The sequence below is a fragment of the Stylophora pistillata genome, chromosome 8 (assembly GCF_964205215.1).
Source record: "Stylophora pistillata chromosome 8, jaStyPist1.2, whole genome shotgun sequence".
NCBI lineage: Eukaryota > Metazoa > Cnidaria > Anthozoa > Scleractinia > Pocilloporidae > Stylophora > Stylophora pistillata.
Window position 1 is genome coordinate 13461975 of NC_142526.1, and position 23128 is coordinate 13485102.

The following is a 23128-nucleotide window of genomic DNA, read 5'->3' on the forward strand; positions in this document are numbered from 1 at the left end:
TATGAGCTCTCATCAATTGTCTAAAGGAACTTGTCCGAAACGTTGTTCTAAAACGGAGGAAAAAATACCGTCTTCGTCTTCTTGTTCATCTTCGCCGCCGCCATTGTTATCGCCGTCTTCACTAGAAGCTAAGGGCTCGCCTTGGTATGGCGCAAAATTGCCATTAAATACATAGTAATCCTCTCCATCACTGCTGCAAACGTCTTCGCTCCCTTCGGAAGAAGATTTACCGGTTGAAGGCTCGTTTCCAGACATTATGGCGGACCGTATAAATACAAACAATGCGAAAGAAAGACCCACGGTAGCAAGGTAAATAGAACCAGTGATACGTATGATGCACGATCCTTCGCAGTAGATAGCGCTATTTATGCAATAGCGAAAATCAGACCTGAAAAAAATCAGGCCTGTACGGGATTCGAACCACTGACCCCTGCGATACTAGTGCAGCGCTCTATCAATTGAGCCAACAAGCCAACTGGGAGCAGGCCGTTAAGTTGATTCGTAATAAACCCGTGATGATAAATCAGATACAATGAATATATGAAGTTCATATAATTTGAACTGCGGTATTAAATACGTATGATGCACGATCCTTCGCAGTAGATAGCGCTATTTATGCAATAGCGAAAATCAGACCTGAAAAAAATCAGGCCTGTCCGGGATTCGAACCACTGACCTCTGCGATACTAGTGCAGCGCTCTACCAGTTGAGCCAACAAGCCAACTGGCAGCAGGCCGTTAAGTTGATTCGTAATAAACCCGTGATGATAAATCAGATGCAATGAATATATGAAGTTCATATAATTTGAACTGCGGTATTAAATACGTATGATGCACGATCCTTTGCAGTAGATGGCGCTATATATGCAATAGCGAAAATCAGACCTGAAAAAATCAGGCCTGTACGGGATTCGAACCACTGACCTCTGCGATACTAGTGCAGCGCTCTATCAATTGAGCCAACAAGCCAACTGGCAGCAGGCCGTTAAGTTGATTCGTAATAAACCCACTTCTTTCTGGCGAAAAAAAATTAGTCCACGATAATCAGCGTGTTTCAAACCACTAAATTATGAAAATATCTCAGATATGAAAATTTCGTTTCAGTGACACTTTAAACAATAGAGTGTTTCTTTCGAGGAACTATCGGCTGATAGCTGCCCCGCGGAAATTTGATGTTCTTAAAACAAATATGCTAGTTTTAAGAACATCAAATTTCCAAGGGGCAACTATCAGACCGATAGTTCCGAGACATAAACACTATTGTTTTTATTGTTCACCACTAAATTTTCTTCCGCGCTTACAGCTTGTCACAAATGTCAATAATTCGCAACCGTACATTGGCTAAATAATACGTTATACCTGTCAGAATTGAAAAGTCACTGTTTTTCCGATCTGCCTAGCTTCGCGGTCGTCAAACTATTCTAAAATTTTCACGGATGAGTACTATCCATCCAGGTGTTTGCCGCGGACGAGCACTATCCATCCGGGTATTTTCCGCGGGCGGGCACTATGGGCTGATAGTGTCTCTCCACGGATGAACACTATCGCGTCACGTGATCAATTTAAACCAATAAGAACCGGAGAAAATTTAGTGGTGAACTATAATTAGCCGTAGTTTCTTTGATATAAATTTATCCGATAATTAACTATTAAGCGGTACGTTCTATGAGTCTTGACCGGATTTTCTATCATTAAAATAGATTTAAACCAATGAAAGACTGTTGGGTACGTTTGCTGCCTAGCCGTGGCTTTATTGGTCTAAGTTTCTGGAAGATGGAACCATGGCATACATTTAAAAGGATCTGTCACGATCTATGCTAAACACTTCATTGCAATCTTAACGCCTCACGGGAGATTCTAATATGTAAAGAGTTCTATCCAGAGGGGACTCGTGACAATGCATTGTCTATGAATGAATTTTAACAAATGTGAAGAAATTAGACGTGAAGCTCGCTCATCAAATATCATTATATTTTAATAAGATACCAAGGTTAATATCTACCTTGGCTAACTCCATTTATTTGAGTTATTCTGACAGTTAGAGCCATTCGGGTTCTCGTGTAGTTCTCGAGAAAAGTATAATCCATGAAACACTTCTTTCACTTTGCATGAGTGATCATAAACACTGTGTTTGGTTAGCTGACATTATTCTTCTCCTTAATTATCATACTAATACATTTTATGTGTCACAAATAATGGTAAGCTAGTCTCGTAAGTTTGAAAAACTAGTATAAAATGTCTTATCCTCGTCAATAATCAAGCGGCTTAGTTCAGCCAAACACGCCGAGTTCCGTCGGTAAAAGACAAAACCACCACACTGACAGTCAGAACCCAAGAGAATTAGTAAAGCTTACTATGAGAATGGAAATGAAACTTCGACTGATAATCTTAAAAAAAAAAAAAACAGTAAAAATAATAAAACAAATTTCCCTTTGTCAATACAAATTTAAATATAAGGTGCTCCTGTTTTACTGTCAATAACAACTTCAATGAGGGTTTTTTCGCAGAATTACGTGCAGTAAGCCAGAAACATGTAATTAGTTTTTAAGAATGTCAATGAGAGGTTTCAGAATGATGTGCCAGGTGATCCAAAAGTAATTAAAAGTGAGTCTTCTGCTCTCATAAATATTACATAACAGTTGAATGTTTTTTCGATTTTCGACACAGTACGATGGTTAGGATTTGACTAATCAACGCGAGCAAAGGAAACATTGTATTAAAGGAAAAGATTGATTAAAGAAAAAAGGTAGGAATTGAAACGGAAATAATTAACTATTTCAGCATACTTTAGCTAGTGGAGGATAATTCACCTGAATTTGTAGGCCGACATGAAGTTTTAATGTATATGGACTGGCATAAGCACCAAAACAGAAACGGTCGTGTTCCGTTTCCATGTCGTCTCAGGGCAAGATCTTTTGTGAGAGTCGCGTTTCTCCCGAACGCCATTCTAAATTTCAGTGCTCCTTTTAGTTATTTATGTTTAAAACTGAAACAAAATTGCAATTTTTTATTGATATGACGTTAACTAAGTTCACCTAACTTCATTTCTCTTGTCTTATTTTTAAACAAACTGTCATTCGTTACTAATTTCTTTTTTCATTTTAGTAGAAGAAAATCTTGATCCATTTATAATTTCACTAGAAAAGAAAAAGAAGATGGGCAACGGTTCCACTATCAAAACGTCACCGTCACCAGTATATTACCTGCTAATAGCGGGATAATTTTCATAACGAATTCTTCTTTCAATTTTCATTCATGTAAACAATCTTTGAGATTTTACATGAGGAAGATCAAATTGCAAGTTATTGCTACTCACCTCTGCATGAAATTACAAACAAAGTAAGGTGAAGCCGTAATAAGTTAACCTGTTCTTGCTCTAAACTTCAAAGTTCTGTCTATAATGTTAATTATGAAATTCAAGTCAAAACAATTTTTTTGCCGTTAGTGATTTAATTGAAGTTATTCCCTCATAGTTTTAAAAAACGCAGTTCTCAATTAATTGGAGTAGAATAGGTGCACCAAATCGTTTAACTTGAAATTATTTAGCATTATATTTTTAAAACTTCTTCTTTATGCACCTGCGCTTTTACTTCGGATGTCATTCAGTCATCAATTATCACGTGCATATTATTTTCTGTAGCTTGACATGTCTTTCTCATTACAGGGGAAATTTCGGAACTTGATAATTATTTCCAATTTTAATGATTATCACAAGTTCTATTTGGTCAACTATTTCGAAGACAAACTTAGCTGTGTGGGTGTTAAAATTGATATGGAGAGAAGTCTTTCAAAATTTGTTGCGGACTCACTCGGCTGCGCCTCGTGGGTCCAGCGGTATTTTTGACCACTACATGACGACTATCGTTGTCAATAAGAGAACAGACAACGCTAAACCACTGTCGATCTTTTTGAATCGATGATTTTAACTATAAAATTAACGTCTAAAAGCTTAAAAGCTGGTTGTTTGGATTAGGATAGGTGCAACAAAAATCATACAGCGTTTGGCAAATAAAATGATTAGCCAAAGTAATGAAAGGAACACAATTTTCAAATGATTCATGGAAAGTTAGGGAAAAATTAACGATATAACTGATTAGTTTGTTCTTGAAACGAGGCGTAAAAACATTTATTTTGTATTTGACAGCCTCTAATAATGTCTGAACCAGCTGACATTGCCGTGACAACCATATTGGCCTTGCTCATCATTGCAAACATCACTGGTAACTTTCTAGTCTGTCTCGTTGTAAAGAAAAATAGAGATATGAGGTATGTTAAATATGTTAAAACTCTTCCATTTTTTCTCAGAAAACCAAGCCCCGATGTTCTTTACAAAAGACACGATGTGATAGAAATGACTTGCCCCTGTGGCAAGCCAACTATAACTCAATACAGAATTGGATTTTCTTGTCATTGACTGCATTGTGCAGGAAGAGCTACCTGACTCGTGTTTACAATGCATAATTAGTATTTGTTTCGCAGGATTCCTATCGACTACCTACTTGTCAACCTGGCGGTCTCAGACATCGTGTTCGCGATTTTCATAGCACCAAATCATATTTTTAAAAAAACCTTCATCCATCCAGACGAAGTCATCGGATCAGTACTGTGTAAGATCCTCACAGGTGGTAATGTGGCATGGATTGGAGTAGCCTCGTCCTCCTTGACCCTTGTTGTCATATCAGTTGAACGCTTCTACACTGTCGCAGGTGCTGTTGGTAGGAAAGCGATATTTACCATGCGGAAAATAAAGGTTTGTGAACAGAATTGTATGTAACACAATGCATCAAATTGGTACAGGTTTGATTTCCAATTCACGTGCCTCTAATTTTTCTAAACCTCGTTGGTTGTGGAAAACCCCTGATCATGACGAGCATGATGCAGTTTTCTGACCCTCTGGGGGTTAATTTCAGGTGGTTATTCCCGTTTGTTGGATCGTTGGAGTGCTTGTTTGCATACCAATCTTTCTGGTTACAAAGTTTGATAAAACAACTGGCAACTGTAAGTGGAACTGGCACGAGCGGTGGATGGGTGCACTCTACGACACCATATGGCTGGTATTGTTGGCTCTAATTCCTCTTTTGGTGATGACTGTTGCATATTCCAAAGTTGTTTACATGTTGTGGTTCAAACGAAACGAGCAGAATGAACTCGCCTATCAGCAAAAGGTAGGACTTTGAGTTAAGTTTATCTCATGTTCGTTTTGTCCCTGGTGTTTTAAAGCAAGTTAACAGGAATCATTGGTTCGGGGTCCATTGCATGCCTACTCTTTGTGGGCAAATAACTAATTAGCAACACAGTGTTATAATGTCATTGCAAAGCAGGGCAGGATTATTACCACGAGACAAAAAAATAATCCTAGATACAGTCTGGAAAACCTCACTATCACTGCAGTTGAGTTACCATGACGACTGTATAGATTTGGCAAAGTTTGTTTCTCATACTGAGGATTTGGGAGGAGCTAAACAGCCTGTCAGCCAAAAAGCCATCGCCCTTTGAGTTTTGTTCTTATTCTCTTTCTTTTTTAAAGGGAGTCCTAAAAGTGAGGAAGCGAGTCACACTGAGTGTGATCACTGTCAGTGCCATATTTGGAGCTTGTTGGATCACAGGATTGCTGATTTACATCTTAAGCTACCTTGACATCTTCATATTTGGCTCAGTCACATACGTCGTTTCTGACACCTTGTTCATGTTCAACTCTGCCATCAATCCTTATATTTATGCTCTGCTAAATGAACGTTTCAGGCAAAAGCTCAAATTATTATGCTCTGCTAACATCTCCAACGAGTAAAGCGGTTTCGTAGAGTGAACATAGTAGTCGGATGTGAAAAACAGGTGAAACACCAATTGAGTCCAAGAGGCCCGTAATTTTATCGCGCGTGTGGGGCAGAGCCCCATACCCATGGTATATGGTTAACCTCTTTTTCGTTTGGTTGTCACGTGACTGAGCGAGCGTTCGTGGGTGCGTTAGTGCGTGCCCTCTGTCATGTATGCTATCACGAAAGTACCATATGATCAAATTTGAAATTAAGGCGTCCGGGCAGCCGACTCTCAAAATTTTCAGGTCGGATTTTTCGTTCATTTTCGATCGAGTTAGACCTTGTGGAACTCAGAATGTAAAGTAACAATGCCATAGAATACTCTTCTTGGAAAAAAATGGATATCAAGGTCTTAAAGGTGACAGAATAAGCTCTCGAGTCAACGACACTACGATTCTCAAGGCGATGCGAGTTATGGATGTAAAGTGAAAACCGAACTTTTGGACTTAAGCAGGGCCTAGCGACAATTTGACGATTCGATGGCTCGGTAAATATTATGTTCGACTAACAATATGTTCAAAAAGTGTTGTTTAATAGAAGATTTTGCGTCAAATCAAAGTTTTTTAAGAATTTTCAACATAACTTTGCGCAATTTCTGGCCTTGAAGGCAAGTAAACAACGATCTGAGCATGATGAATTTTACAGCGTGGGCTTGGTACACGTAAGAAATTCGCACGTTTCTCGCCTATAACAGCAAATTGAAAACTGTTTTAAATAAACCTGTCGTCCCGAAATCATTTCTTGGCCATTTTAGCCTTGCTCCCTATTGCTAGATTCCATGGAACTTGAGATCTCTTCACTCACGGACAATTCGCATATTCCATTTTGAAATATGATCCACATGCCCATTTGCACACATGCGAAAATATTTAGCGATTTTTATCTTTCATCTTGATTTTTGAGTTAATACGTAATGTACACCTATCGCTTTTTTCGTCGGAAATAGGTTCTTTAATTAGTCTTCTTTCACTAGAGCTTGTTTTTTGGAAAGATGATTTTTAAAAATTTACTGCGGATTGTGTTTGCTTTCTGGGTTTCTCCAAAATTTTGAATTTTTACAGGCACGTGTTACACGCAAGTGTTAATGGGTTAAATCTAAACTGAATGAATTTTTGGCTAAAAATTTTTAATATCTGTTAAGAAATTTTATTGCTAAATTTTCACTTATTGGGAGCTCCGCTTTAAGGCTTGGCTAAATCTATATATTATAGGGAAGTAACTAGTGGTGACACATAAGGAGGAAAGTTTGGACGAGGTGGATCCCTAAAGTTTGGTATACGTCTCTTTATTAAATGTTTCGAGTCTGACAGTTTCCCATGACTATGAAATTAACAAAATTGTTACAAGGATAACTTCAGATGGTTTTAAACGAAAGCGAGTGAAACACTGACGGTCAAATGCGGCCAACCAACCTCCAAAGTGAGTATATGAAGATGAAACAAACAACAGTTTAATGTATACTCGAAAAAAAAAATGAGTCCCGGATGGGATTTGAACCCATGCGGTTGGCCGCATCTTGATATGCTTTGATGTGACAGCGTGATGCTGTTAGTGAGTTTCACATGCGCTGGTCAATACTTGGCGTGTAGCCGCGCGATGCGGTTCCAGTCAAGACCCACAAATTGACCCTTGCTTACCATAGTCTCCAGTAGCTCAGCGGTTACAGCATCCGACTAGATCATGGAAGGTCGTGGGTTCAAATCCCATCTGAGACTCGAATTTTTTTCCGAGTATACATTAAATTGTTTTTTCTTTCATCTTCATAGCATCACAATATCACTTCATCCATTCAGACGTAAAGAAAGCAGAGTGACAATAACTTTCAGTAAAGAAACGACAACTTTAAATTTAAATTTACAAGGCATGTTTCGACATTCTCATGTCATCTTCAGTTGCATATGAGCTTTTAACGGTTGTACATTTGAATTTATATTGAGGTACGTTACAAATTACGTGTCGGGGCTTACGTTACAATTTGAATATTAAATACGCGAAAGATGAAAATAGCTCGCGCATAACTGGCCCAGAAAAAAATAATAACAAATAAATATATAAAAGACAAAAGGAACAACATAGTTAAAAGGACAGAGACAAATCTAGATGTTTCAATTGCTGATTAAGGATGGGTTTTTCCCACTTAATATGCACTGCTTCTTCGATCTTAATTTTAAATTTTGAGGCGGCAGAATCTAGGATCGTGAAACATTCTGTATCACAAGAGTCAAGATAGGCCCTTGATGTTTGCAGATGCCTGTAAATATGCTAAGGCTTGTCCGACAAGAGGTGCTCACGAACTCGTGTAAAAGTGAGGCGAGTGGTATCACCAATGTAACCGGTATTACAGCCAGCACAAGAAAATTTATAAACGACACGCGAACGTAGAGCTAGCGGAACTGAATATTTCACACTGAACATGTTTCTGAGTTTAAACGTAATGAAGACTAATTTAACCGATCTAAATCAGTTTTACAATAACGTTTGAGTAGTTGTCTTATCTTAGTCTGTGCGATTTTTGAAAACCGGCCAACATAAGGAAGTTTATAATAGTGCGAAGAACGTTTCCTGGAGTCAGATGAGGCGTTCTGCCCAGTAAGAGAAGGGTTATTTTTCTTAGCTAGATACCTGTAAATGATCCCGTCTATGACTCAAGATGGAAAACAGTTTTTCAGTACCAAGAAAATAAGTTTCTTATCATCCAGATGAAAACCAGCCAAGGAATTATTGATCTTATATACTCTGTCAACCAATGTTCTGACTAAACCTAATTTGTAAATCAAAGGGGCGAAGCTGAAATAATTAGTCCAGAAGAAACCATTTATCGTAAGAAACCTTTATCGTAAGAAGACCAGGAAACGTCTTCTTACGATAAAGACTGGTTACGATGGATGAATGACTGTTGTCTAACAATATATCTAGAAACGATAATTTCTTATCAATTTTCCTTTCGACTGTGAAACGAATGCTAGGGTGCCTGGTGTTGATATAATCAAAGAACACGAGCGGGTCCTCCTCGCCATTGAGCAAACAGGTGTCATCAACATGGCGTTTGTAGAACAGAACTTCAGAGGATAAATAGTTATCAAGCCAGGTTTTTCCATGATAACCCATAAAGAGGTTTGCAAGTACTGGAGCAATTGGGGACCCCATGGCAACCCCATCTATATAAGCTATGCAAAACGAGCATTCTTCTGTAGGAAATGGTAACGAATTTGCAACAAAACGAGGTCGGTCAGCCTTGCACAAGTGTGACTATACAGAAGTTTTAGAGAGAGGTGAGTTATTGGTAACTGTTTTAGACTGAAATATGAGCAATTCTACGCTTGCGGAAGCGGATATTCGGGGTTCTTCACTTGCTGGAAGAGACCCAAGTAATTTAAAAGCAGATGGGTTAAAATTCTGGCTCAAATGGCTTGAAGACTAAGGCGCAACTTGTTAAGCGGTAGGTTCACGATTCTTTCATTCTTAGCGAAAGCAAAATTACGTATTTTAATGCTAAAAACAACTAAGTACGGCTTGAAATTTCTTTATCAATCCAAAAGTCATAAAACTGTCTCTGAGGTCGCCATTAAATGCTTAATAAGTATTGAGTTGTAGTCGCCATTATTGCACTAAAATCTTCGGAGCTTCGCCGTCGTGTGGACTGCTCACTAAAATCTCTATATAGAGAATCGATTATTTATATGATAGTGAAATGTTGAATTTTTAAGAGGTAAAAATGGTATATTGATGATTTATTGGGAAACTTCATTCGATATTACAATGTAAATCAAAGTTTTATTTGGGGGTAACAAGGACGAGTAACCATAGCAACCCTCTTATTTGCTTTTGTTCGCGATGTTATCAGAATGTTTCTTCTTTCTTTATATAGGGTAGAAGAGTATGTAAGAACTGGAAAGGATTCATCTTTCCTTATTTCATCATCAAAAAAAGTCTGAAGTGATTCTTGTCGTTCTGAATCGAGCTCAGCCATTAGTAACTTGTTTGCTTTGGCAAATCGTTCTGACCTCAGTCGAAGATCCTGAAGTTGAGATTCAAGTGCATTAATTTTTTCTTTAAGTTTAGCATTCTCTGCTTGTGCTTCTATAAGTCTTTCTTCTATTGTCGGTTCGCGTACAATCTCTACAGGTTCAGTGATTGAATCGGCGGTTGTAGGTTCATCTTGGACTGGTGTGGTTACTGTTTGGTGTTTCGTAGGCGATTTTCTTTTCTTCGGCGATTCCACATGCCACGAGAATTTCGATGGGACGCTACCAGGCTTCACTGTTATAATACCATTCAATGATTTTTTCATGTCAGTTTTCTTGAAATGACGGGAGCACACTTTAGTCCGACGAGTTAGTTCAAAATCTTTTCCGGGATCTCTTCGAATCGCATGGATCCATTTCTTTCGCAAAACTGCATTCTTCGGGAAGTTAAAGAATGAAACTTTCTACCCATCTGGATTGCGATGGCCCTGGAAGGTACAATGAGGAACACAGCAGTGTGTAGGCATTTACAAAGGCAAAATATCGATAAGGATCTCGAGAAAATCCTTGTTAAAAAATCGTACAACGAAATGGCAATGGCTGACCGACCTCGTTTTGGTGCAAACTCGTTACCAATCCCTACAGAAGAATGCTCGTTTTGCATAGCGTGTATTTGATCATAAAACACACCCTTAAATAAGAAACCGGTCTCTGCTTTTGCGAAGGTGAAAAGCGTTTTTAGGTCAGCGGCGTTTATCTTAAGACCAGGGCTACCTTGATAAATGTATGTGATCGCCAGATCAATTAATTCATGAAGGTTATACTAGTGAACAAACTCTCAACATCGAAAGAGACCATGAACTTCTCTGAGGTTGATAATCGGTTGATTTCATGTACAAAAGAAAACCTGTCTCGGACGTTGTATACACGCGGGACATGTGGCTCTAAAAGATTGCAAAGGAACTTCGATAAATTGTAATTGTCGGTACCTATTGAAGATACTATGGGTCGAAAAGGAGGTGTTTCATTAGGCTGAACAACATAATTAAAAGGAAACATATTCAGTGTGAAAGATTCAGTACCGCTAGGTCTACGTTCGCGTGTCGTTTATAAATTTTCGTGTGCTGGCTGTAATGCCACTTACATTGGTGAGACCACTCGCCACATTTGTACACGAGTTCGTGAGCACCTCTTGTCGGACAAGCCTTAGCATATTTACAGGCATCTGCAAACATCAAGGGCCTGTCTTGACTCTTGTGGTACAGAATGTTTCACGATCCTAGATTCTGCCGCCCCAAAATTTCAAATTAAGATCAAAGAATCATTGCATATTAAGTGGGAAAAACCCATTCTTAATCAACAATTGAAACATCTAGATTTGTCTCTTTCCTTTTAATTATGTTGTTCCTTTTGTCTTTTATTTATTTATTATTATTATTGTTATTATATTTTTTTTCTGGTCCAGTTATGCGCGAGCTATTTTCATCTTTCGCGTATTTAATATTCAAATTGTAACGTAAGCCCTGACACGTAATTTGTAACGTATCTTGATATAAACTCAAATATGCAACTGAAGATGACAGGAGAATGTCGAAACGTGTCTTGTAAATTTAAATTTAAAGTTGTCGTTTCTTTACTGAAGGCTTTTATCCATTCAGATTTTAAAGTAACTTCAACGAATACAGCAAAATATACTGATGATGGCATGAGTCATATCAGAAACAGGTTTTTAAAAAGTTATTATTATGAAGTTGAAATTTATATTTCACATATATATTTCATAATGTTCTCTATATCCTTTTTTTTATTCTACAATCCGATCCGCACTCTGACTTAAGATGCAGTCCGTAGTCCGTTCGTGATCCTGTCCGTGATTCGGTCTTGGTTGTGTCGACACCGAATCAGATGTTTTCTTTATGATCGCAAATGAATTTAACAGTAGCTTTTAGTTTGCGAATTTATGTGATAGATAGAATACGAGTGGGAGCCCTTTACGGACATTTAGCGCAAGCCATGTTTAAGCCCATGAAGGGTGGACGTGACTATTTTCTTACTTGTGTAATGAAACCTTGACAATTAAATAGATTGCGTTTCTAATGTTCATCGGTTGGGCGTGCAATTGTCCCATAGGAGTTTGGAAATATTCAGCATTGAATTACAGCAACCATTTTCATATAGTTTTGAAGTTTTACGAATATGTTCGAGATGGGACCGTTCCACTAAAGTATATGTCGCCAAATACGCTAAACTTTTGTTTCAGTTCGTTTGTGACATGGCCAAGCAAAATGGAGAGCGTTACCCGCCCAATTCGCTTTATTTGTTAATTCGCGCCATTAACTCTCATTTAAGTGAGACGGGAGGAGAGGATGCATTAAACATTCTCAACAAATCTGAAAAGGGGCAAGTAAACTGTTACGTGTTTTAAATGCGTAGTGTGGACGGCGTCTCAGTGCACAAATTTAAATTGGTTTATAAATTGTATGATTTTATTACAACAGGTTCGCGACGTTTTGTGAAGTTTTACACTCGTATATGAACGATGCAACGAAGTTTGGAATGGCCCAGAAGTGCTAAATGTATATCAGCGAAGAATAAACTGAAGACGAAGTGGCGATATTGTAGGGAAAAGGCCTTCTTGGGAAACTGTTAGATGATAGTCATTGATATATACTTTTTTTTACTACGGAAAAGTTTTCGGTCTTAGAGCTGGCGAACACATTACTTAAGCTCTGGAGCATTTTTGCTAAAGAAAATTACATTATTTTCGATGAAAGTTTGTCTGAAACGTTTCACGACAGCCTTAGAGATTTGAAGAAGAAGCCTCGTTTTATAAAGCATAAGTGCCATGAGGTTGGTCATCAGCATGATCGACGTTTGGCTGCATTGTATTCAGTTTGTATCAGTTAGATGCAAAGTTCGGCTGCAAGTCGTTATCTAAAAAGTAATATTTGCAGGCTTGTAAACGTTTAGATTGTATGTAGACAATAGAAAGATGAAATTCTAAATACAGTTAACCATTCTTTGTTTAATATTATAGGTGACAAATTACTCTTTAATTTTGGCGGGAAGTTGCATCGTCAATTTTTAAGGAGGCTGGATATAGTTTCTTTGGCGCGCACAGGCTGGGTTCTAATTTACCCAGGACTTTTATAAAGTTGCAAATAAAAAAAATATGGCCGCCGCGCTCAGGCCAAAATTACTTTTTCATCCGCCTAGTGGACTATGTTTTACGCCTATAGGTAGGCTGCCTACACTTTCTTCTAACTTTACTAGTAGTGTCTTTCAAAAACGGAAAGCTACAACACTCTCAAGTGATCAAAATACTCGTGAATCCGGCCGCAAACACGATCGCGATCGTCGAAGCTATTTTCCCATATCGTGGCTGGTTTCGGGAACACTATATTTATCCGATTCTTCCACTGCGAACTGTGTTGGGGAGGACATTGGTTGTGGAGGACGTGGATCGTCTCTAAGTGAAGAGGAACAGAAACAGAAACAGCAACGCCGATAACTTCCGGATTCCCGCTGCGTGACATTTCAGGTCGCTTTTCGTCGTCAAGTAAAACCATTTTTGCCGCAAAAAAACAACGCAGCTGCAAAATGTCAGAGCAGAGAGGACGCTGGTCTTAGATTCTGACGATGAAAGCCCTCAGGAGGTGAAAAAAGTCACCAGAACTAGTTTGGTAATTCTGCTTTTTCACTGCAAATGTAACATTTTAAGTCAACATGCGCTGTCACGAAATTTCGGGGTTATCCGGTGTAAGGTTGTAAAAACCTTACAACTGACGTCACGATAAGGGTTGGCCAGTTGGGTCATTTGGGCCATTTGGGCCAGTTGGGTCATCTGGGCCAGTTGGGTCATTTGGGTCATCTGGGTCAGTTGGGTCATCTGGGCCAGTTGGGTCATCAGGGCCTGATGGGTCATCTGAGCCAGTTGGGTCATCTGGGCCAGTTGGGTCAGCTGGGTCATTTGGGCCAGTTGGGCCATTTGAATCATTGGGTCATCAGTTAGTTCTTAAACCGGGTTAATTGGGCCAGTTGGGTTAATTAGGCAAGTTGGGTCATTTGTTACCAGGGGGGTGAATATTTTTCCATCGCTTTCTCGCCACAACTGCCAAAATACAACCGCTAACGCAGCGCCTGTCAAATCAATCTAGATTTTCCCGCCATCAAAGGAAGCTGGTTGTAGGTTCAAAGATAGTTTTTCGGTCCTCGGTATCAATAACATGGACACTCAAAGTAATATAACATCGACTACGGATCTGATATCTCAGCTGAGCCAAATTATTCTTCCAATTGACAAAGTTGTGCCTCAACGTCTTCGTCAATGGCTGTCTGCGTTCGCTTGAAGCAAGGGCACCACGAGCGAGATGCTTCTCTGTTCAACTTTGGTGTCAACGAGCTATTTGCTCGGCCAAACAACCTTAAAGCTGTTTGGTTCCTACGCGGAGAAAGAAAATCTCCATCTCCTCGATCCCTACTGCCCCCTTTGGAACGGGAAAAACACCAGCGTGCCAGAAGGGGTGCGTGGAGTCAATTGTGGGCCACGTTGAGGAGAAAATTCAGGCCAGCATCGTAATAGATGAAACATCATCAAGCGGCCTATTCAACCATTTCCTGGGAGGCTGGTATTTTTGGACATCCATTATTATCTTTTGTGTGTAGTAAGTTTAAGTTAATGCTATGATACTTAATGTATCACTGAAGGAAAAAAGTCTTGTTAAGTTGATTAACAGATTTGTTTACTTAAAAAGTTATAGATTTGTCAGTTAGTTATGCAAATGAATTTGTGAAATTTTCTTTAACCCCTTAACCCCTAAGAATGATTAGCATTTAATTTCTCCTCACAATATCATTCTTGAATCACATTTTAACCCTTTCACCCCCACCAGTGAACTGAACCTGTGCCCTCCATCCCCAGGACTAGGTTGAGGTGCTCATATGTGAAGCAAACATGGATGCTTACTGAAAAGATTAAGTTAAAATCCTAAAGGAGACCAATGTGGGCTTGGCTCAGATGTAGATACTTAATATGCAGTATTTTTGTTCCATTTCTTGACATGTACCCATTTGTGTCAAAACATTGGCATTTTCTCTGAAAACGCTCTAGGTAAGAATAAACAACTGCAAATTACACTCCAAAGCAAGGCGATGAGCATCCCTGTCTGTTTTGTGTGGGGTCCCCCTGGGCCCCTTCACTCTGCAATTGCGGGTAAGTGGGTAGAATGGGTAATACTCGAAATTAATTTTAGTTCAAATTTACTTTCAGTTGTCCAGCAAAACATATATTAATTGTAATAGAAACAATTTGGTACATTTTATTGCAGTGTGTCAATCCTTTGTGTGGATTAAGCATACTCTCTCCTGCAAAGACGAACGCATCAAGGGAAGTCAACATCACAGACGAGCCTCTCAATGGAACGCTTGTGTAAATGTTATGATGGAGATTTTCGGTATGTTTTAAAGGGAACAAAAGGCAAGCGGGTTGGTGTTACTTCAGCTAAACTAGCCCTCCTTTCTTTCACCACCCCTCAGCAGTTCCTGGAGTCAGTTTTTCCAAAAATTGTGGCCTCAAAAAATGGGCTGGCAGAGAGGTTGCTCTTTTTTTTTATCAAAGAAGGTCAGAAGATCTAGACCTAGAAGCTATAGCAGAGAACTCTGACTCCCTCGACGAGTTTTCTGTTAAATCTCTTGGTGATGTATTCGAAGAGATATATGTGGAATATAATACAACACCAGCACTGAAGTATACACTGACTGCCACTGCCAAGGATCTTTTCTTTAAGTTCAGCAAGCCCAACGAAGATGACAGCCAGGGTGCAGTTGCTAGTTCAAGTATTTCTTCAGGTTCAAAGAAATATGAAAGCGCTCTACGCGTGGCCTTGAATGTGCATGTCCTCTACCACCGGCTTACCAAAGCACTTGCCTTGGAGTCAGGGACAACACCCACAGCAATAACAGCAGAGACCATGCAAATGGCAATAACTTTCACCGACTCTTGAAACCATGAAGGGAGTCTCAGAGCTGGTGACTTCAACAAAGTACTAGTGACATTAATGATGATATTTGAGACCTTAAGATTGAAGGTTTTCCCTTAAACCGCAAACCGCAAACGTCTGCCAGCAGTTTCCAGTTCGGAGTTTGCCGTATGTGGAATAATTACTCTTAAGACTGAGGTTTACTTTTTACCAATGCATTACGGGATAAAGGCTGATAGTTTCGAAAGAAACTGTTTGGGGTTGCGTCGGTGGGAGTAACGAAATAATTTGGATATATCAACAAAGTTGAAATGGTAAATTCGACACCGTAACGATTAAAAAGGCTGACGTTTCGAGCGTTAGCCCTTCGTCGGAGCGAACAGAAGAATTGTGGGTTGTGTGTGCTTTTACAGGCAGAAAAAGGAGCTACGTTATTGGTGGGAACATGGCAACGAGAAAAACAAGAATAAATTAGTGGAATGAAAAGCATTATGGGATACCCGGGAAAACAAGATGGCGGCTGCAAAAAGGTAAGTTGTTGCTTCAGATCGTCTTCATTCGACACAACCACTAAGGAACTCTTTTCGCTTATGCCAGGAAAAATTCAAGAGATATTTTGAACATCCTGCTTTTGGATGATCAGTGATCAGGATGATAGCGATAGTAGCAGCACCTAAAGCAGTGACAACGATTTCGACCTGCTTTTGTTGGATGCTTTTTGTTGTTTCGCCGAGCCACAAAGGCTTGGCCCACGCCTTAACCTAGAGGATGTTGGCGAAATCGAATGCGAGCAGATGTTTGGGTAGCACTAGTTGTTAAGTTAGTCGCTTTTTCCTTCGCAGGGTGCAGTGTATCTGCTGCCAGCAGGGTGCAGTGTATCTGTACTTATTACACGACTCGGGCAGTCAAAGGGCCATTAACTAAAATCAACCAATCGAAATGCTCTATTGCCGGTCAATATTCTCTCAGTATTGGACAGGGCACTGTCCTGAATGGTCCCGAATGATACCGCACTTGTGTCCCTTTGAACTTCAGTCGTATAATAAATCTCTTATTAACCAAGCTTGCTCGGGACCGTACTGGAAGAATATCGGCCCTCGGTCTTTTTTGTACGGACCTCGCTGCGCTCGGTCCGTACTGTCAAGACCTCGGGCCGATATTCTCCCAGTACGGCCCTTGCGCTTGGTTAATAAGATATATTTAGTGTAGATATACGCTTAATATTTATTTTACAAAATTTACAGTATTTTCCTGTTTAACAATCTACCTCATTCTTTTTTGTATTATATTATTTTTATGTCTATACTTCAAACAACCTGGCCCTGGTGTTACAAACACAACAGCAGTAACAACTGATAACCAATGAGTAACAAGCTATCCTTCAAGAAATTTAAAAACATTCTTATGTAACATTAATGTAAATATCCCATCCTACCATATCTTAGCAAAAACAACAGAAGACTTATGTACTCACTAATCTCTCCACAGCAGCCTGCCTCATTTCTATTGAAATTTTCTGTCATTTTCATCGCTTCCTTTTCTTTTTCCTTCATCTCTGCTAAGTCCCGCCTATAAGTAATTATATCTTCACATAGCTGCTCTAATTCACTGTACTCTTCCTTGCTGCCTGACCTGCAAAATGACAAGTGACAGGGTATTCTAGTTGTTCCAATAAATCAAACGGTTGCAATTTTGCATTTCACGAGTCACTGCATGAAGCCACTCACCACAGGTATCAGATTTTAACAGCGTTTTCAATGACTAATTTGAATTAAAAAAACTTCCTACCTCTTCAGAGATTTGGCTACCTACCTCTTCTTCCTTGTACTTTGTTAGTATCCTCTCCATCCTTTCGCGGCACTCTATTCCCTTTAGGAAAACCTTTTTCTCATCATTTGAGAAAAGTTTACTTAACGACTCTGCAATCTTGTCCCAATTGCTGGGCTTTGCAGGCTTTTCTCTGGCAACCTCAGTTGCGAGGGCGATATCATCCTTCACGCTAGGCCACCTAAAAGCCATGATACTGCTGGGAACTAAACGGAAGAGAAAAATTGATTTAAACACTTTATGGCCATCAAAGTGTTAAAAACACATGTTCAGTGATTATCATCGCCATATTGGATTTGCTGCCTATGAAAACGATTGTTTTCAGAGAGAGGACAAAGCGTGCAACATGCACTCTTTCGACTTAATTTCTTCTCGATATTCAGACAAAGAACTACTTGACATATTCATAGCATTACTACGTGAGATAACTAACGATAAAAAACAAAGAATCCCCAAGGAATATCACAAATGTGAAAGCCTACCTGTTGCCGTCGAAAACGTGCGTTCAAAACATCAAACGTGAGTCAGTGCCTGGTCACGTGATTTCTTGGCGATGGTAGCTCCGAGTTCAAATCCTCGGCCACGTTGTAAATAACCAACTGGTTTGCCTGCGGCCAGTTGGGATTTTTAACAATGTTATGTTCAATTTGAATTATTTGTTTCAGTTGTTTGCTCAGCCCCACTAGCACTTCAGCTATAAACACTGCCAAGGGTAAAAGTGAGTTTATTTGTTTTATTTCGTCACTTCGCCATCTTTGATTTTCTAACGACTTACAAACGAGACTTGTAAGAGTGGCTTGGGCCCAAGAGAGTCCTTTCCCGTTTCAGGGTCTTCTCGGATTTCACAATGGCCCAACTGGCCTAAGACACGTAACTTGTATATTAGTGATTATGGTGGGAAAGCGACTTGAAAAATTAACCCGGTTTAATAGCAAACTGATGACCCAATGATTCAAATGGCTCAAATGAGCCGGATGACCCAACTGGCCAGATAACCCAACTGACCCAAATTACCCAACTGGCCCAAATTACCCAACTGGCCCAGATGACCCAACTGGCCCAGATGACCCAACTGGCCCATATGACCCAAGTGGCCCAAGAGACCCAACTGGCCCAGATGACCCAACTGGCCTAGATGACCCAACTGGCCCAGATGACCCAACTGGCCCAAATTACCCAACTGGCCCAGATGACCCAACTGGCCCAGATGACCCAACTGGCCCAAATTACCCAACTGGCCCATATGACCCAACTGGCCCAAATGACCCAACTGGCCCAGATGACCCAACTGGCCCATATGACCCAGCTGGCCCAGATGACCCAACTGGCCCAGATGACCCAACTGGCCCAAATGACCCAAATGGCCCAAATGACCCAACTGGCCCAAATGACCCAACTGGCCCATATGACCCAGCTGGCCCAGATGACCCAACTGGCCCAGATGACCCAACTGGCCCAGATGACCCAACTGGCCCAGATGACCCAACTGGCCCAGATGACCCAGCTGGCCCAGATGACCCAAATGACCCAACAGGCCCAAATGACCCAACTGGCCCAAATGACCCAACTGGCCCAAATGACCCAACTGGCCCAAATAACCCAACTGGCCCAAATCACCCGATTGGCCCAATTAACCCTTCAAGCATTTATTATTCATCAAACTATCCAGCTGTCACGCTATCATTTGATCGGCCGATGTACTGCAGTTTTCGATAACCGGCACGCCAAGACATATTTTGGTTAACCCTTATCGTGACGTCAGTTGTGAGGTTTTTACACTAATTACAATCACATTTCATTCATTTTTACAACGCAAGACGCAACCCAAAATTTCACACAACGATTCACTAAACTATCAGTTCGTAGTTTTCGACACAGAAACAACTTCGTTGGGTAAACAGGCGCAAATTTGTCAACTAGCAGCTATGACTAAAGACGGAAAAACGTACAATGAATGTATGCTACCTACATGTAAAATCTGCAGCTACGCTTCTCGTGTCAACAAACTCACTGTCAAAACTGTGAATGGTGAGAGAACTTTGCTCAAAGAGAATGTTCCTGTACACTCTGTTCCTCTGAGCGAATGTCTTCAATCTTTAACCACTTTCCTTTCCAGCAGTACGCATTGTCACACCGTTTTCATTGGCCATAATTCTTCTGTGTTCGACACTCCTACGATGTGCTGGAAATTCAAATAATGAAACACTATCGTCGAAGAACGTGTTTTTCGCCGATAGCCTTCCACTCATCAAAACACTCGCCAAAGGTGGTAACGCTCTTCTCAATCCTGACGGAAAACCATGTAAAAGCAATCTCCCTTCTATGTATCAAGCTGTTTTTCATGAAGATTTCAACGCACACGGTACTTTGGAAGATGTACGTGCCCTCCACCGTGTCCTCTTTCAATCCCCGTTGCAACTAACAAGCGCTGACATTGTAAACATTAGCACTGTGAAATCCACTTCCACATGGAATTTCTTGACGAACACCACGAACGCATGCAGACTTTCGAAGACAAGCTCCATTCACAGGGCGATAACGGGCTCCTCCTCAAACTAAACATCACTCAGAAGATTGCAGAAAGCGGCCTGTGTTACGATGACTTAAAAGATCTTTACAACAACGGTGGGAAGGAAGCATTGGTCGCCATTCTTAGCAAATCGCCAACCACATCGCGTCGATCAGCTCCACGAGGAACAAAACATCCTGACACTTTGCACAAAATAATCCAGCATTTTGAAGGAAAATAGAGCAGCAGCCATTTCCAGGCGCAATCCACCCAAAAGGTAAACCTGTCTTAGCAAAATAAAGCTCTTTAGAAGAGCGCCAAAGACGTTCGGTGAAGAAGACGTCCAAAACCTCGTGGCGTGACCCAAATATTGCGCAAGCGCAATTGCTCATCTGGTCGAGTCGAAATTTTCAGAAATTTGAAACTTTAAACTGACGTATTTCCGTTTCCGCTCGGTGATTTTTTTTTATTTTTGCACGTTAACTTTGAATGGCTTCCGTCTGTGCGTGTTTTACAAAAATGCGAAAAAATTCTGTCAGAGGGAAAAAAGTTAACGATGAATCCTTAACTTACCTTTAACTTTCTGACAGAACTTTTTTAAACTCAACAGTCAAGTTGACCAAGACAGTCGAAGGTTGCATGCAAACTCTAAAACAAATTCACTGTCCAGTTTTAAGAGTTGTCAGAAGCAGATGGTGGAGATGGTTTCCTCTTTGACGCTTTAAGAAAACTTTGCGTGAAGGTGCACTCTCTCTGATACCGACACCCCACTAAGCAAAGGAAGCTGTGCGCCGTGGATGAATCTGCAGGTTTTTTAGTGCCACATCATAGAATATCTCCTTCAGCGAAGACTGCGGTGGGAAATGTAAAAACACCGCGGATTTCAATCAAAGATGGTGTCTATTAATATCATGGATGCTTTGGTTGCAATATGTTTGGCCTTATGTGGATTGTCGCTCGGACAAGATCCAAACAGTCGAGAATGTGTTACAGCCAAGCCCTGCATTTGTTCTGGAACAAGAGTTATTTGCAAGAATCGTCAACTTCGGTCAATGCCTTTGGGGATTCCTTTGCAAACGACCTCATTGGATCTGAGTTCTAACAGTCTCTCCACTGTCAGAGTTGCCCTTGCATAATATGGCGGATGGACACGTTTTCCTAGCTCCGAAGGCTGATCGCTTTATCTCCAGGCCGCGGCTTGTTAGGACCAGTTCCTTGCCTGATTTGAGTAAAGTACACACTGACTCAACTCTAGTAGTCGCTGATCAGATTAATAACGAGAATATGTCTACTTCTGTACCCGAATACGGTTCGCTTTCCTCGTCCTTTGAAATGAGCGAAATGGCTGCTATCAAGAATGCATTAAATGGACGGTCCATCAACTCCCTGAAGGTGAAAGATCTAAGGGACGAACTTGAAAAAAGAAAGCTTTCTAAATCTGGCAGGAAAACTGAGCTGGTGAAAAGACTCAAGGAGTCGATTTTGTCAGGATCTGGTGAAATTCAAATTCCCCGCCAGAATGTCAACCAACCGTCACCTCGGCCTTCGGCTGTTATAAACCTGGACGACACTAGCAGCAGCCCAGAACAACAGAGTCACATATGCAATGGCTACAAATCCCTTAAAGATCTATACGACCGTTTGGAAAATGAGGTAAACAAACTCAAAGACTCGTATAGATCTCGATTAACGGACAGTAGAGAAATACAGTCAACCTGTATATCATGTCAAAATCAACAACGGATACAGGAAGAAAATCGCGCTCTGCGAGAGCAACTTCAGCTAATGAAGGGAAATCTAGATAAAACAAAAGAGGAGCGAGATTCCCTGCAGATGGTAGTATCATTGCTAAGCAAGGAGCTATATAACTTTCGCCTTGACAGCAAGGAAGCTTTTAAAGAGTCGCCTTCGGTTGATCCTAAGGTGTCGGATACAAAATGGTCGGATACAAAGGCGGACACAAAGCAAAACAATGGATCATCTAAATCTCAATCTTCCAAAACAACGAAGAATCATCAAAGCAAATCGAGCAAGAAAAAGCCGCCAAACAAGAGTTCTCACAACAGCTCTAATACTCTTAACCACAACCAAGAAAGATCCTCGCCGACCACCGTCATTATTGGCGATTCAATTATCAGAAACATACAAGGGTGGCAATTAGGGAAAGAAGTCGGCCACCGGGTTGTTGTAAAGTCCTTCGCGGGAGCTACAACAAGTGATATGTCACATTATGTGAAACCAACACTGGACAAGAAGCCGGACCAGATCATTTTACATGCTGGTACTAACGACCTTGGAAAACTATCCCCAAGCGAAATCGCCGATAACATCGTTGACCTAGCGAGGGAAATTGAAAGCTCCACGGACGCACAAGTAATAATATCAGAGCTGGTCACAAGATCGGACCTCTCAGATAGCGGCGATGTTGATGCAGTCAACAAAAGGCTTAGAAAATTCTGCAATCAGCGACAGTGGCACTTCATACTCCACGATGACATTCACTCAACGGACTTAAATAGAGGAGGACTTCATCTTGGGGAGACAGGTATTGCCAAAATGTATAACAACTTCGCGAATAAATTACATGAATGTAGTTGACCTACTGGCCGGCTGTTCAATTCAGAGCGTAATCGCGACCTTGGAAATCCAATCGTTTCTCACGAATTTCTCCCGCCCAAACGAGGCTTTAAATTGGCCTCGCTAAATATCAATAGTCTTTCTGCACACATTGATGAACTAAGAATTTTTCTTTCCGACAGACCTATCGATATCTTAGCCATAAATGAAACTAAATTGGATGACACAATAGGCGATAATGAAATTCATATTTCTGGCTATGAATCTATTCGTAGAGATCGCTCTACTAACGGTAGGTCTGGAGGGGGTGTTTGTTTTTTTATTCGTTCCGAAATCAATTATTCTGTTCGCTCTGATCTAATATGTGAACAAATAGAAAGTCTGACTGTCGAAATCAAGAAGCCCAGATCAAGGCCTTTTGCCGTTATGACCTGGTATAGACCCCCTGATTCTTCAA

The 23128-nt window shown here is 40.5% G+C and overlaps 2 protein-coding genes, 1 long non-coding RNA gene and 2 pseudogenes across 3 annotated transcripts in view; 4 read left to right on the forward strand and 1 right to left on the reverse strand.

Moving 5' to 3' along the window:
• Nucleotides 1-23128, forward strand: part of LOC148725064 (uncharacterized) — a 249609-nt gene that overhangs the window by 195699 nt on the left and 30782 nt on the right. The window lies entirely within an intron of this gene.
• On the forward strand, nucleotides 4153-10875 carry LOC111343475 (pyroglutamylated RF-amide peptide receptor-like). Its single transcript, XM_088730246.1, has 4 exons — nucleotides 4153-4230; nucleotides 4465-4749; nucleotides 4910-5164; nucleotides 5527-10875. Exons 1-4 carry the CDS (start codon nucleotides 4153-4155, stop codon nucleotides 5785-5787), a joined length of 879 nt encoding a protein of 292 aa, XP_088586372.1. The 3' UTR covers nucleotides 5788-10875.
• On the forward strand, nucleotides 13939-15782 carry LOC148725086 (uncharacterized; annotated as a pseudogene).
• LOC148725087 (uncharacterized) lies at nucleotides 17171-17965 on the reverse strand (annotated as a pseudogene).
• LOC148725088 (uncharacterized) overlaps nucleotides 21232-23128 on the forward strand; it is a 4735-nt gene continuing 2838 nt past the window's right edge. The window contains exon 1 of the mRNA XM_088730250.1: nucleotides 21232-22639. Coding sequence (XP_088586376.1) covers nucleotides 21232-22639 — 1408 coding nt within the window. The remainder of the gene's footprint in view (nucleotides 22640-23128) is intronic.

Bases quoted from the DNA above. Each gene is read 5' to 3' on its own strand.
- LOC111343475 (XM_088730246.1), top strand. From the start codon at position 4,153: ATGTCTGAACCAGCTGACATTGCCGTGACAACCATATTGGCCTTGCTC. The intron at 4,231-4,464 runs GTCTGTCTCGTT...ATGCATAATTAG, and splicing joins ACATCACTGGTAACTTTCTA to TATTTGTTTCGCAGGATTCC. The intron at 4,750-4,909 runs GTTTGTGAACAG...GGTTAATTTCAG, and splicing joins TTACCATGCGGAAAATAAAG to GTGGTTATTCCCGTTTGTTG.